This window comes from Thermobia domestica, chromosome 5, assembly GCF_964235325.1.
Source record: "Thermobia domestica chromosome 5, izTheDome1.hap1.1, whole genome shotgun sequence".
Lineage (NCBI taxonomy): Eukaryota > Metazoa > Arthropoda > Insecta > Zygentoma > Lepismatidae > Thermobia > Thermobia domestica.
In genome coordinates, this window is record NC_137458.1 from 91,232,195 (window position 1) to 91,245,263 (window position 13,069).

Consider the following 13,069-nt stretch of genomic DNA (forward strand, 5'->3'; position numbering starts at 1 on the left):
GATTTGCTCCTAGTGAATGATAATACTTTGCACTTGCTTTCATTGACCCCAAGTTGATTCGAAGAGCACCAGTTACCAATATGATCTAGACCTTGCTGCAGCTTTATGTTGTCGTCCGCAGAATTGATTTTAGCATATATTTTTAGATCATCGGCATATAGTAATTTTTCATGGTCAGGAATACAGTCAGGTAAATCATTAATAAACAAGAGAAATAATAATGGTCCTAAATTTGAACCCTGAGGGACCCCTGAGGATGCAATATATTCATTAGATTTGTATGCATTAAAAAGAACGGATTGTTTACGATTAGATAGGTATGATGAGAAGAATTTAATCAGGGACGGAGAAAAGTGGAAAAGCTTTAATTTTTCTAGTAATATGTTATGATTAACTTTATCAAAAGCTTTTTCAAAGTCAATATAAATCACATCTACTTGGCTGCCTACATCTAATGAATTCGCTATAAAATCTGTAATAATTGCAAGATTTGTTATTGTGGATCTTTGTGAAATAAAGCCATGTTGTTTAATTGAGATAACCGGTTTGACGTGATTAAGGATTCGTCGATACAAGATATGCTCAAATACTTTGGCAAAAGCAGGTAATATTGCTATGGGTCGAAAGTTGGTAATATCTTGACTATTGTTGGACTTCGGAATTGGACAAATTAAAGCTGTTTTCCATTTGTCTGGAAAAGTGCTTGTTCTTAGTGATAAATTGAATGCAATTAATAGGGGATATTTAAATATATCAGCGCAACCCTTCACAATGTAGGAGGGAAGTCCGTCAGAACCAACTGCCGTTTTGGACTTAAGGTTCTTAATAGCCATTTCTATTTCATTCAAATCTATCTGGCAAATATTTAGTGCTCCTATGCTACCATATATGTTATCTCCCAGATCTATGTTGGGATCAATTATCGTTTCTGAAGAGGAAACATAGACTGATCTAAAATACTTCGCAAAAGTATTGGCTATTTCCTCGTTACTACACAGATTATGACCCTGAAACTTTAATGATTTGGACGGTAGATGTCTTTTCCTATTTTTAATAAAATTCCACAATTCACTTGAATTCTTAGTAATAATATTTTCAGTATTATGTAAGAATGTTTCATAGGCTAATTTGATGTCATTTTTAACTTCTTTTCTCAAACGAGCAAATTCCATGTAATAGGAGGTACTATTGCTAGTTTTTAGTTGAAATTTCCTACGATAACTTGCCTTAGCCTTCAATTTATTAATTATGTCTTTAGTGAACCAGCACGGAAATTTCGAGGCAGAGTTTTTCCTGCGAGGGGCGCAAGTATCGAATATTTCATAGATAATATCATATAGCCTATTCACTAGGTCATTAACATTATTGTATTCCCTTAGGCATTCCCAATCGACACACATTAAACTAGTATACAATTTCATAAAATTCGCTTTTCTAAAATTGTAGCCAAAAATGTTAGAATTATGACCTACTTTTGAACGACTTTCATGATGCACATTTATTACTATAGCGGGATGATGTTGATCTTCTGGCACTAATGGGAGAAATTCCCTGATAATTTCAACAGATTCTAGTGTAGATAAAACTAGATCTAGAGTTCGATTATTATTGTTTTGTATGTGGTTAAAAGATTTCATATCATAAAAAAACCATGAAATTATGTAAATTTTGACATTTTACGATACTATTTTCCAGATTAAATTCATTGTTTTCTATTTCTCTTATGTTAAAATCACCAACCAGGAGAACAGAACAGCCTTGGGGACACTTACTTTCAATACGTTCAAAAAAAAATATTATACACATCTATACTTGAATTTGGTTGAAAATAAACTACACATATAAAAATTGTTTTACCCCCAGTCGTGATTTTGACAATAACACAATCAAATTCATCATCATAGCTGTCTATTATACTGAGATTGTATTTCTGCAAAGCTGCCACAAGAACTCCACCCCCCCTAGATTTGCCTAGTTTATCAACATTGCGATCCTGACGCGCCACAGTATATCTATTATCAAATAGTTCCGCATCATAATGCTTTTCATTTATCCATGTCTCTGTTATTGTAATAATGTCATAATCATGCGACAGAACATTGCAGAAAAAAATGTTGGCTTTACCACGCAAACTATTTGCATTTTGATAATAGACTCGTAAAGCAGTCCTTGTTCTAGTGTCACCACTGTTTTCACATACCACTTGATTGTACACTTCACTGTTTTGAGAGAAAGAAGACTTACCCACAGCCAATTCATTTTCTTCACTTTCCTTCCTCTGTCAATCCCTATATCTGGCTGGTTGGCTCAAGGTCGCGCGGGTTGGTTTCTTCTGTTGTCTCTTCTCAGCGGGTGGCGGTTCCTTCCACATAGACAAGCCTTTGGGGGAAGCACTTTGATTGTCCACACTCAATGTTGTAACCTCTCTTGTCGCATTTTGGTTCAACTCATGTCCTGTTATTTCATCACTGCGTGTTTGAAGCTCTTCTAGTGTGTATGATTTTCCATTTATACACAGTTTATTGAACTGAAGTCTTGCACGGTCCCCTTGCGAGCGAGCATCCTTCAAATAACGTAGGAGATGTCTTCTCGTTTGCCTGACCGATGCTGAGAAATCTTCTGTAATAATTACAGGAGTTCCTTTTGCTCGATAGGCATTTTTAAGCACCTCACTTTTTTTCTTGTACGACGAGAATTTCACAATGATAGGACTGTTGGGTCCACGTCCAAGACGATGAGCCCTTTCCACTGCTAAGCTATCCAAATCAACTTTTAATTGTTTGGCCACAAATTCCTTTACACGTTCTTCTGATTCTTCCCATGACTCAGTTCGGTTACATGTACCAATATTCCGAAATATAAGATTGTTTCGGCGCGATTGGTTCTCAAGTTTGTCCAAAAGTTCACAATTAAAAGCCAATTGTGATTTCAGTTTCTCGTTTTCCTTTTTCACTGCACTTAATTCTGTCATTACCACTTCAAGTTGCGAACTTAGGTCACTAGTCGTTTTGAAAATACTACCGATTTTTTGATCCATTTCCTCAAGTTTTTTGTACAGATCATCTATTGATTTGGGTCCAGGATTCATCTCAATCCCACCTATAACTAACAGCATTCCAATGTGATGATGATAGCCCGTTTTGGTTAAAGTCTTCAGATGCCGAAACTGAAGAGGCAGATCTGAGCATTAAAAAAAGTCGGGGGTATTGAAGTTACCACCACGTAAGAACGAGGACTTCATTTTGGTCCACGCTCGTTTGATTTGTCGCGGAGAATAGTAAAGGGACCAACATGAACTATCACCAGTCATGTGCATGCGGTTATTATTATATATTATTTTTCGCTGACGAATTGTTATTATAAGGAGAAGACTTGAACTCCGGGGGTCAAGAGTAACTCCTGCCTTTACATCATGAAGTGAAAAATCTTGAGATGGGTGCGTATAATTGTATGAATTTAGTTGGCAACTGTCGCCGATCACTAGCAAGTGAATATGGGAGAACTATGAAAAAAGTAAATAGACGCTTGCCATTTTGTTATAAAATTACATGACGAGTGCATTTGATCTGATTCCAAACAGTTGTCTTCAAATATACACGGCTAAAAGAGCACTCTGATTAGAAATATTAAAAAGACTTCCACGATTTATCACTCTACAAGCTGTGTCTTCATAGTCGCTTCCGTGGCGAGTTCGGAAGATTACGCAACTAGTAACCCTAAGGTTGATGGTTCACGCCCAGCTCACGGCACTTTTGTTTTATTTTTTAAAAAATGTTTTTAGATACCTTGATGCAAAGAAATTACGCATATAGGCGATTTAACGTATTTTAGGGGAATAATTTTGTGGTTCGTTTTCGTCCCGTCGCTTCTCTGCCGGTGGTGGTATAATTTTCAAAACGGAAGTGTTACCAATTTTTGGCTGCGGGACCGCCAATTTTTGGGGACATGTCACTAGTTGCCTATCGGTGGTCCACCGACGCTTACGGCATGGGATTTTCCCCTCACGAGTGAGGCAGATTGTAATCGACCAAGAGTGTTTTGGAAAAATGGGAAACATCTTCCGACTTCGACTTCTGAATAATACGTTTAGGATCTAGTCGAATCAAGGCTGCGCCACGGGAAGGTAGAACAAGTGAGGCAATCGTTCCAAGCACTACGCTCGAGAGTTTCCGTCTCATTCAAGACTTAGACTCTTCAGGAAAAGTAACAAGTTTATTACTTGTAATTCATTCTTTGAGTCAAAGTATTTTACAATAAACCATCGTTCTGTAAGATATTTTTACGATTGTATACTATTAATTTCGAAAATTGTACTCATAATATAATTTCCCATCATGGATTTGAAAAAATCAAAGTTGGAACAAAGAAAGATCTTCGATCCACATGTCTCTTCATGTTTCATATGGATGTCTCATCTTCATTATTGACCCTTAATTTATTTTAGTCCTAGGCAACGCGAATCGACGGGATGGCTCTAAGAGAAAACATTCATTTAAATGGTTAGGTAATCAGGAAATTCCTGTTGTTATTTCACGAAACACAACAGATCTTGAGGGAAAAAGAACAATTTTGCTTACCAAGGGGAGGGAGTAAATCATCTGCATACGTTTTCTTAACTAGGAAGAAGGCAAGGGCGCCGATCCATTTGGGGCCGGGCCCGCCCAAAGCTCATGTAGGCCACCTTTGTATTTATGAATATAGAATATTTGGCATAATTTGAGTGTAATTTGTCTTAAAATCCTCATATATATATATATATATATATATATATATATATATATCTTCTGCATTTGAATGACCCCCCCCCCCCAAATTTACAGAGAAATTGACGTCCTTGGAAGGTCTAGTGAAATGAATAAAAATGTGATAACGCAATACTTGAATAACTCTATCTAATGGAGGAAAGTACATTAGTATTCAACACTTCTTTCAATTTTAAGCATTTCAAAGATTCTCGTAATTTAGTAGCGTCCCGGATTTGCATTTTTGAAGTACGGGAACTTTATCTATACCTTAACGTGGGAATCGGTTTCGGACCATGCACTTAAGCCGCTTTGCCATAGAGACACATAGGAGTTTTTCTTTCGATTTCCTTAGGAATATTGCGAATGGTATGACTTAGAACAATGTTTAAAAAAGAATACACGTCGACACAATAAGATGATAATCTGATACCTAGGAAATATATTCAATTGTTTTTAATTTGTTCTCACCCTACCAAAACAGTACTTACGCTTTTTTTTATTCCAGCCTTTTAATATAAGCATTTCACACTATTGTCTGTTCTAGGATGATACAATTCTAGTTCATGTATATGCTAGTTTTGGAAATACAGTAGAGTTTCGCTTATCCGACATAAACAGGCAGTCAGAACGCTGGATAATATGGATGTGTTAAGAAAAAATATACATATTACGCATCTAATAATAATGTTTTATAACAAATAACTGCACTGCACTGAATCAGGGACGTATCCAGCGTGAAACCCTGAGGGCTGTCACTCTCCGAAATTCAAGCACTTTTTAATAAACTTTTTTTGCCCTTTTTAGGTTCTTTTATATTAGTTTACTAGTAGTCAGTGTCCAAACTTTGGGTAATGTGCTGTTGTCTTGTTATAATTCTGAGAACATACCATAATGCCATTATACCAGGTGGAATTAAAGAACAGTTTTAAATAGGATTAACATTTCTTTTCCGTTCTGTTTTTAACTTTAATATACTAGAACGATACACTCAATGTCTTCTTGCTATTTTTGTTATGCGATATACGTAGCAGACAATTTTCTTTAGTTACATTTTTTCTCGAAAATATGTTTCATTTTGTTTGTTCTATAACGCAGTTTACAAAGTAAATGTAAAGTAAATGCGGTTTATAAATGAAAAGTAGGAAGAAGTTTAAGAGACGTACAGAACTGTTGCATTATTATTATTATTATTATTATTATTATTATTATTATTATTATTATTATTATTATTATTATTATTATTATTATTATTGATATTGATATTTCTAAAACATTAGAATTACGTGCTTACGAGGACGTAATTCTACGTAATTAGAATCATACGTGTTGGGCCCACTCCGAATAGAAACCTAGATACGTGTCTGCACTGAATGATAGACGCATGAGTCAAGGTGTAGAGGGCGCGCTAGGCGATAGACTCCAGAGCATGAAAAATAGATTTAGACCACAACTTGCAGTTCTTCTTGCCGATTGGTGCTATTTGCAATGAAATATCGGATCATACGGTATGTGGAACAAAGGATGGTCGGATAAGCGAGACCATGGTGTGTTGGTGTTTCACGCACCTAAAGCTGTAAAATGTTTGTATAAACAATTATCTTTCACTCCCTAGCTAAATTTGTGGGTATGATCACACACCTTGCCCCATAAAGTATAGTCTTATAAAGAAAAATATTTTTTTTAGCTAAAACCTAAAGAAAAGCCAACTTCAATAATTCAGTTTTTTTTAATAATAATGGCAAACTAGACCATTTCATCACGATAAATCACTTTTGGTACTAAGATGTCTTTTTCTGTCCGTATATATCCTTCACACTTTGTTGGAGACAAAATTGTTCTTTCCCCAAGAAAACAGTATGAGAGAAGCTATACAACAGCATGAACAGAAAACAATAGCTATTAACAATAATTCTCTAATCCTGGATAAATACGTCATTACAGCAAAATATCAGTAAGTTGTCCTTATTATATTGCTTCGGTTCTTATTAACATGAAAATTATAATGTTTTGTAAAAAAAAAAGAATGGGATGGGATGGGATTCGATGTGGTGTCAAAATAATGAAGTAACTACAAGTCCGCCACTCTATCCACCTAACCACGGAGGTTACGTGGTGTTGGCTCTTTTTTTTTTCAAAAAAAAATAATCTTCATAACCATGGTCCGTATCGCTTCGAACCTTAAGATAAGAGTTTTTCTGTTTAATTCTATATTTTCGTACGACATCTTAGTTACAGAAGCTAATTTACATTTGGCAGGCAATCTACACACTAGGTTTTAACCAATAAATGCAACATTTTAGTCCACTATCCAGTTCCTTGATCCAACTCCTCGACTCCCCTACTGAATTCCCTCCGCAATCATGCTCTGCTACTGAAAAAATCCCTGGAAATCATCGTTCCCAGTATACAAAAAAACGAGCATAATTTTGTTTTTGCTTATATTTTTTATTATTTTATTATATTTTTTTGAAATATCTCCTTAGATGGATTGCGTTCTATTATCTCCACATACTAATAGCTGAATTTTACCTATAAACGTAAGGAAAATGGAATAAATACGAAAAATCTTCAGGTACAGTATACGCGCAATTTTTTTTTGCGCATGGGAGTACCTAAACTGTGTGTTTCTTAACATTTTGTTTTCTTTTGTTACGCTAGTTTTTATAAATGTCGCGGTCTTCAGTATTACATGTTCTCATGAATTTTCGAAAAGATGAATCGCGGATGACGTATAATAAATTATCTCAGAAGTTATCCATGGTGCTGGTTTTTGTTTAACATGCACAGTGAAAACGGGTGCATATTTACCATTTAAGCCAAGTTACATTTTATTGAATTCAAGATAATTATCATTCAAATTTGGAATTAATAATATGTAAGCCCAAGGCTGAATGGCTGCATTCTGCAATAAAGCAAAGAGATTATTAAAGTCTCTTTGCTATATAATGTTAGGTATGTATTTCTGAACACGCACTGAGTATGAAAGAAACTGAGTACGAACGGACTGAGTATGAAGGATTGAGTTTAGACATTCCTGGTGCTAACTGGTAGTGTTGCATTACTTTGCTGGGTTTTGATTACACAATACAATCAATCCAGGAATGTGAACTTTTAGAGTGATGTGTAGCTTTGAGTGGTAAAACCGACAAATTGAATAATTCGAACATTGCTAATTCTTTTCTTCACATCGTTTTTCTTATAAAAGTCTAGATTGATATCACCTAAAACTATAATATCTTCGTAGGGTAAAAAGTGGATGGAAAAAGATTCCTCAATCACTGATACCATACGAGCACTAGGGACTCTATAAATAATGCAGATGGCTACGTTGTACTTATTAGTGTTCACCTCAAGCAGCAAATACTAAGAATTGTTGTTGTATTCAGGTGTAGAATTGTCTATGATTTTGCATTCTATATAATTTCTTCAAATGCACAAACACTTTCCCCACCCCTTTGATAACGATTTGCACGAAACAGTTCGTAGCCATCGAATTGAAAGCGCGAAGATTTCAATTTAGGTTTTAACGGAGATTGTCTTATGGCAATTACCGCGATATTAAGGGATTGGACTATTTTTAACAAATCCTGGTAATGACTGATTATGCTTTGGCACTTAGAATGAATTATATGAAACCCTCTGGGAAAAACATCAAATTTGTTTTACAACAATGAATTCGTTGTAACTAAGGTCTGAGAGGGAAATTACCTCGAAGGTCACTGACCGTCTCAGCATTGAAAAGGGTCTTCTCCCAGTATCTTTAGCAAGAACGAAGAAGACTCTGCTTGAGAACCATCAAGTGTTAGCATCGGAGAGAAAATAGAGATAGAATATTGCTATATTACTGGATAAGAACTAAGCAGGCAAAAATAAAAGTAAGTTTTTAACATACTCATTTTCTACCATACTGTTTAATTTCCAATTCACTTTGCTTCGCACATTCCCATTGATTTCTTCATGGTATACTGAACGTTATATTTATTGTTTTAAATTGAGTAATAAACCATTGCTTCTTAGCAGCCGAAAGAAATAGCACGCAAAGCTTCTCAGCACTTCCTTTACATATTTGCACCAGTATTGAATGTAAATTACATATGAACATAACGAATAAACATACACACACATGTAACAAAACGAACACATACGCACGAACATTCTCACAACTTACATCACTAAAAGCGTAGATATAAGAATATGTACAGTCATAGAAATAAAACACAAAGAATACACCAAGTAAAGCACAGTTTACGAAATATACGAATTTCCATCTGTTAAACCGTTATGTTTCCCTACCTTAACACACAGTGCATTTAGTTACGCATAATTTTTAACAACGTGCTTTGTACGCCTTTATAACATGACAATACGCCCGATATAAGCAATATGTATATTGTTTTAAGCAAAAACACACAGACTTAATTATCGAATAACAATTTTCATGTTGTCACTTAGTTGAATTCGTTGATCAACTAGAATTAATTATTCCGCTTTAACACCAGGGAAAGCAACCTATTGCTTTAAATGAGAGTGTATATACTACTCGGCTCTCATTTAAGAGCTTTTATCTCCATTGTACTGCCAAGGATGAATGCTAGAATCATATGCAAAGAGACCATGCGTATATATTATACATATTTCTTAATGTTATAAATAAGTTATACTGATTTATGAAATCCACAATCTGATAAAATAATTACTTAATGTTTAGCAATAGGTTAAATAAAAATAAGATGCGTCAGAACGCAATGGATCATATAGTCTTTTATTTCGTATTTATAATTGTTTGTAGTTAGACTTGAAGTCTATAAATTCTAATCCAAGACATACGTTTACAGCGAGATGCATGCTGTGTAAGTTTTTTTTCTTGTTCTCTCACATTCTTCAAAGTGATACACACTCACTTAAAAGGCTAAAATACGAGCAGATTCGAATTCAGAATCACACGTTAAAAATTCAACTCTGAATTTCATTGTGCTTTCCAACATCAGTGAAGATAGAACATTAATAAGTGGCACATTATCTTGTACGTGCTTGCTTCTTTAATGACACTAAATACCTTGTAAGAATTTAGAATGATTATTTCTTTTACTTCATTGCGAAAAGTTGCAATATAATGGATTTTATTTAATAAATAACTGAACGCATCACAATATGTTAGAAAAGGGTGATAACAATTGACACCAGAACTCTCCAACATTCTGTTGCAACAAACTGCTGTGTCCAGTTGTAGCATCAATGGTATCGGGAGAGTGTTTATACATTATTGTAACGATATATATATATATATATATATATATATATATATATATATATATATATATATATATGCGTGTGTGTGTGTGTGTAACAAACGAAAAACTTGTAACTAAATTATATTAAATATTATTTTCTTCCCTCCACACATTAACTCCATGAACAATTTTTTTGTTTATAATTTTGTGTGAGCAACATTCGATAATGCTACCAGATGTTTGCTCTTCATGCTTTGAATTGATGTTATCAGTTCATGCTTTAACTTTTAATCTTGACATCACACAAATCCTCAAGAGTTCGAGATTTTAACGTTCATCAATCCAATGTGAGTCATTGAACTGTCACATGAAGATACAATATTTCAATATTATTGTGAACGACAATATTGAATGTATATTAATATGTAAATGTAAGGGTTGTATCAGTAAACGATTGCGAACTGAGAGAATTGCGAACTTCCACCCAAATTTAGTAACTTTCTTAAAATAGTATATTTCTCTTTTGACTGCAAAAGGAACGCACTCATGGACATTTCAGTCCCCATCCAACTTTACAGATTTGGAAAATGTTCAGAGTATGCGTCTGGTTTACTACAATATACACTTGAGAACTACACTATACAAATTAAAGTATTCTTAAATAAATCATCTTTGTTATTGTGTCACACCATAACATTAAAACCAACATATCGACTCAATAGCATCGATGCACATTTCTTCGATAATATATTACACGAACGTCCAAATATCGTTAACCAAATTATCGATGCACAAAATATCTATGCTCATTACATCGACACCTAAAACAACGATAGACATATCACCGTATATCGTGTTAGGTTCTTTCCACTAGTAGGGTGTCGCTAGGAGGGAAGAGTTTGAACGTGCTGATCTAGACATTGCACATTGATCACTTAAAAGTGTAACAAGTAAATCAAATAAGAGAGGGTTTAGAAAGTATATCATGTTTCTTAGTAGCCACTAATATTTGGACAAACTATATTAGTAACAAACCACAATATTTGGACTTTGCCAACGGACATATAATGAAAGAACACAAAATATGTTGATACCATCTGGTCCTATCGGAAATAGTAAACATCCTGTTTAAAATGACAAGAAAAGAATATTAAGATCTCACCGATAATGAATAATAGTACTAATTCCTATTTTGACAAACCGTGTAGCCAATCTTTCCAATCTTGATTTGTTCTTAGGAGATCAACAAAAACGATATATACAGCAGATATCTGAAGATTATATATCTGAAGAATGTATACTTTAAAATGTTGCAATTGTATGCAGAAACTTATTTAAACTTGTCTAGGAGTAACAACACAGCATGTTATTTCAGAAGGTTTGTTTAAAACTGAGCTAATAAATGAAATATCATTTTCCACTTAATGAGTATTTCGTTGTAGTTTTATCTTCTAGCTCTCTCACTACACAAAGTCATCAAGTTTAGTGTATTGGTCACGCGACGACTTTCTTAACACATTGAACAGCTTCTACACAAAGCAATCTAACTCATCACGAATAATTCATTACCATATGCGGTTTCCACATAAACCTGTCATGTCGATGTTTATATTATAGCCAAAGGTATTGCCTACGCACTTATTTCTTAAAAAAACATTCGCTGTCGTAATCAGCAAATATTCTGGTTTCACATTATTGATATGAATAGTATTTCAATCTAGAATGTAAAATGTCCTAGTAGACGTTTTTGAAGTTGAAACTAAATTGCAATCCTTCTAATGCAATTATAAAACAAATCTGTGTACTAGTGATAGCATTGTGTACTATCCTTCACTGAACTTATGAAAGTCACTTTTTATTGTAAAGCACTTTTAACATACGATGATCACAAAACCCTTCAATAAACAATCTCTGCCCTTATTCCACATTACGTAGTTACACGAGTTAAATATCATTGCGTAGTTATTGATATGAATAAAAGTTTATAGACAGCAATATTTATTTACATTTGATTTTGATGTTTGTCTATTTCATAGATATATATTCACAACCTATCAGCAGTAGCATTGTGTGTTTATAATGTTAATCCTGTAGGTGTGAACTTTTACAGATGTAAACATCTTCTTATAAAGATAACTATTGGTTTAACAACCAGGAAATATACTACTTCTGCCACACTCATGAAGCTAGCACCAATGAAAAATCCAAAAACTCCTCCAATTGAAACTGTAATTAGAAAAAAACTCATTAAAAATCAGAAACAAATCATTATTTAATTATGGGCACATCTTGGAAAGTATAGAGCCATCAATAAACACCAATGAAATATCATACGCTAAATCATACACAACAAAATACCTGTAATACGAACCAATTCTTTGTTTTCAAGGTCTACATTTACAATTCGTCGAATCAAGATAAAATGTTCTTTAAAGATGAAACGTTGTCTTTATTGAATTTAATTTAATGTTTTAGAAGTTATCTGTAATTTCTAATTAATACGAAGCAGGTCACGGAAGCAATCTCAGAGCTCCACTGTATTAACCTAATAAATTAGTACATAAAACAAAATCAATCTAACATGAAAGTTTAAGGGAATTGATTGTAAACAACAGAGTAATGCCTATGACAATTATTATCATAAAGATGTGCATGTTTGGTTTAAATTCCGTCTAGTAATATGACCTATTTGAACCTTAGTCGAAAGTGTAATTCTTAATTGAATCTTATAGTGACCATGAACTACACATTGTAATGTGTAAATATTGGTTAACTGACTTTGTATCAACTTTGGTCAGGGTGTGTCTATTGTTGTTGGCTGAGTGATAACGGTATCACTAACGATTACATCTTTTTGATTTTCTTTTCCAACATGCATTACTGAAGGATACTTCCCAATAAATGCGGACTTCTTTTGGACCAGATGATATGTGTTATTAGCCATTCACAAATATTTCCAATCATAATGCATTATATAAGTGGTAATATTCTGTATTGGTTGACATTAATAGACAATTAATGTGAATACATTGCATTCTGAGTGGCATTTTCACATACGTACCAGGTTGGCAACAGTATTGCTCGAAAAAGCTT

The 13,069-nt window shown here is 34.0% G+C and overlaps 1 protein-coding gene across 1 annotated transcript; it reads right to left on the bottom strand.

Moving 5' to 3' along the window:
* Nucleotides 1-2,281: 2,281 nt before the first annotated feature.
* Nucleotides 2,282-3,088, bottom strand: LOC145685165 (uncharacterized). The gene has a single exon (XM_081757518.1). It carries the CDS (start codon nt 3,086-3,088, stop codon nt 2,282-2,284), a length of 807 nt encoding a protein of 268 aa, XP_081613644.1.
* Between the last annotated feature and the right edge of the window lie 9,981 nt (nt 3,089-13,069).

What these genes read in the sequence shown, in the direction of transcription:
- LOC145685165 (XM_081757518.1), bottom strand. Translation starts at nt 3,088, where the DNA reads ATGAATCCTGGACCCAAATCAATAGATGATCTGTACAAAAAACTTGAG.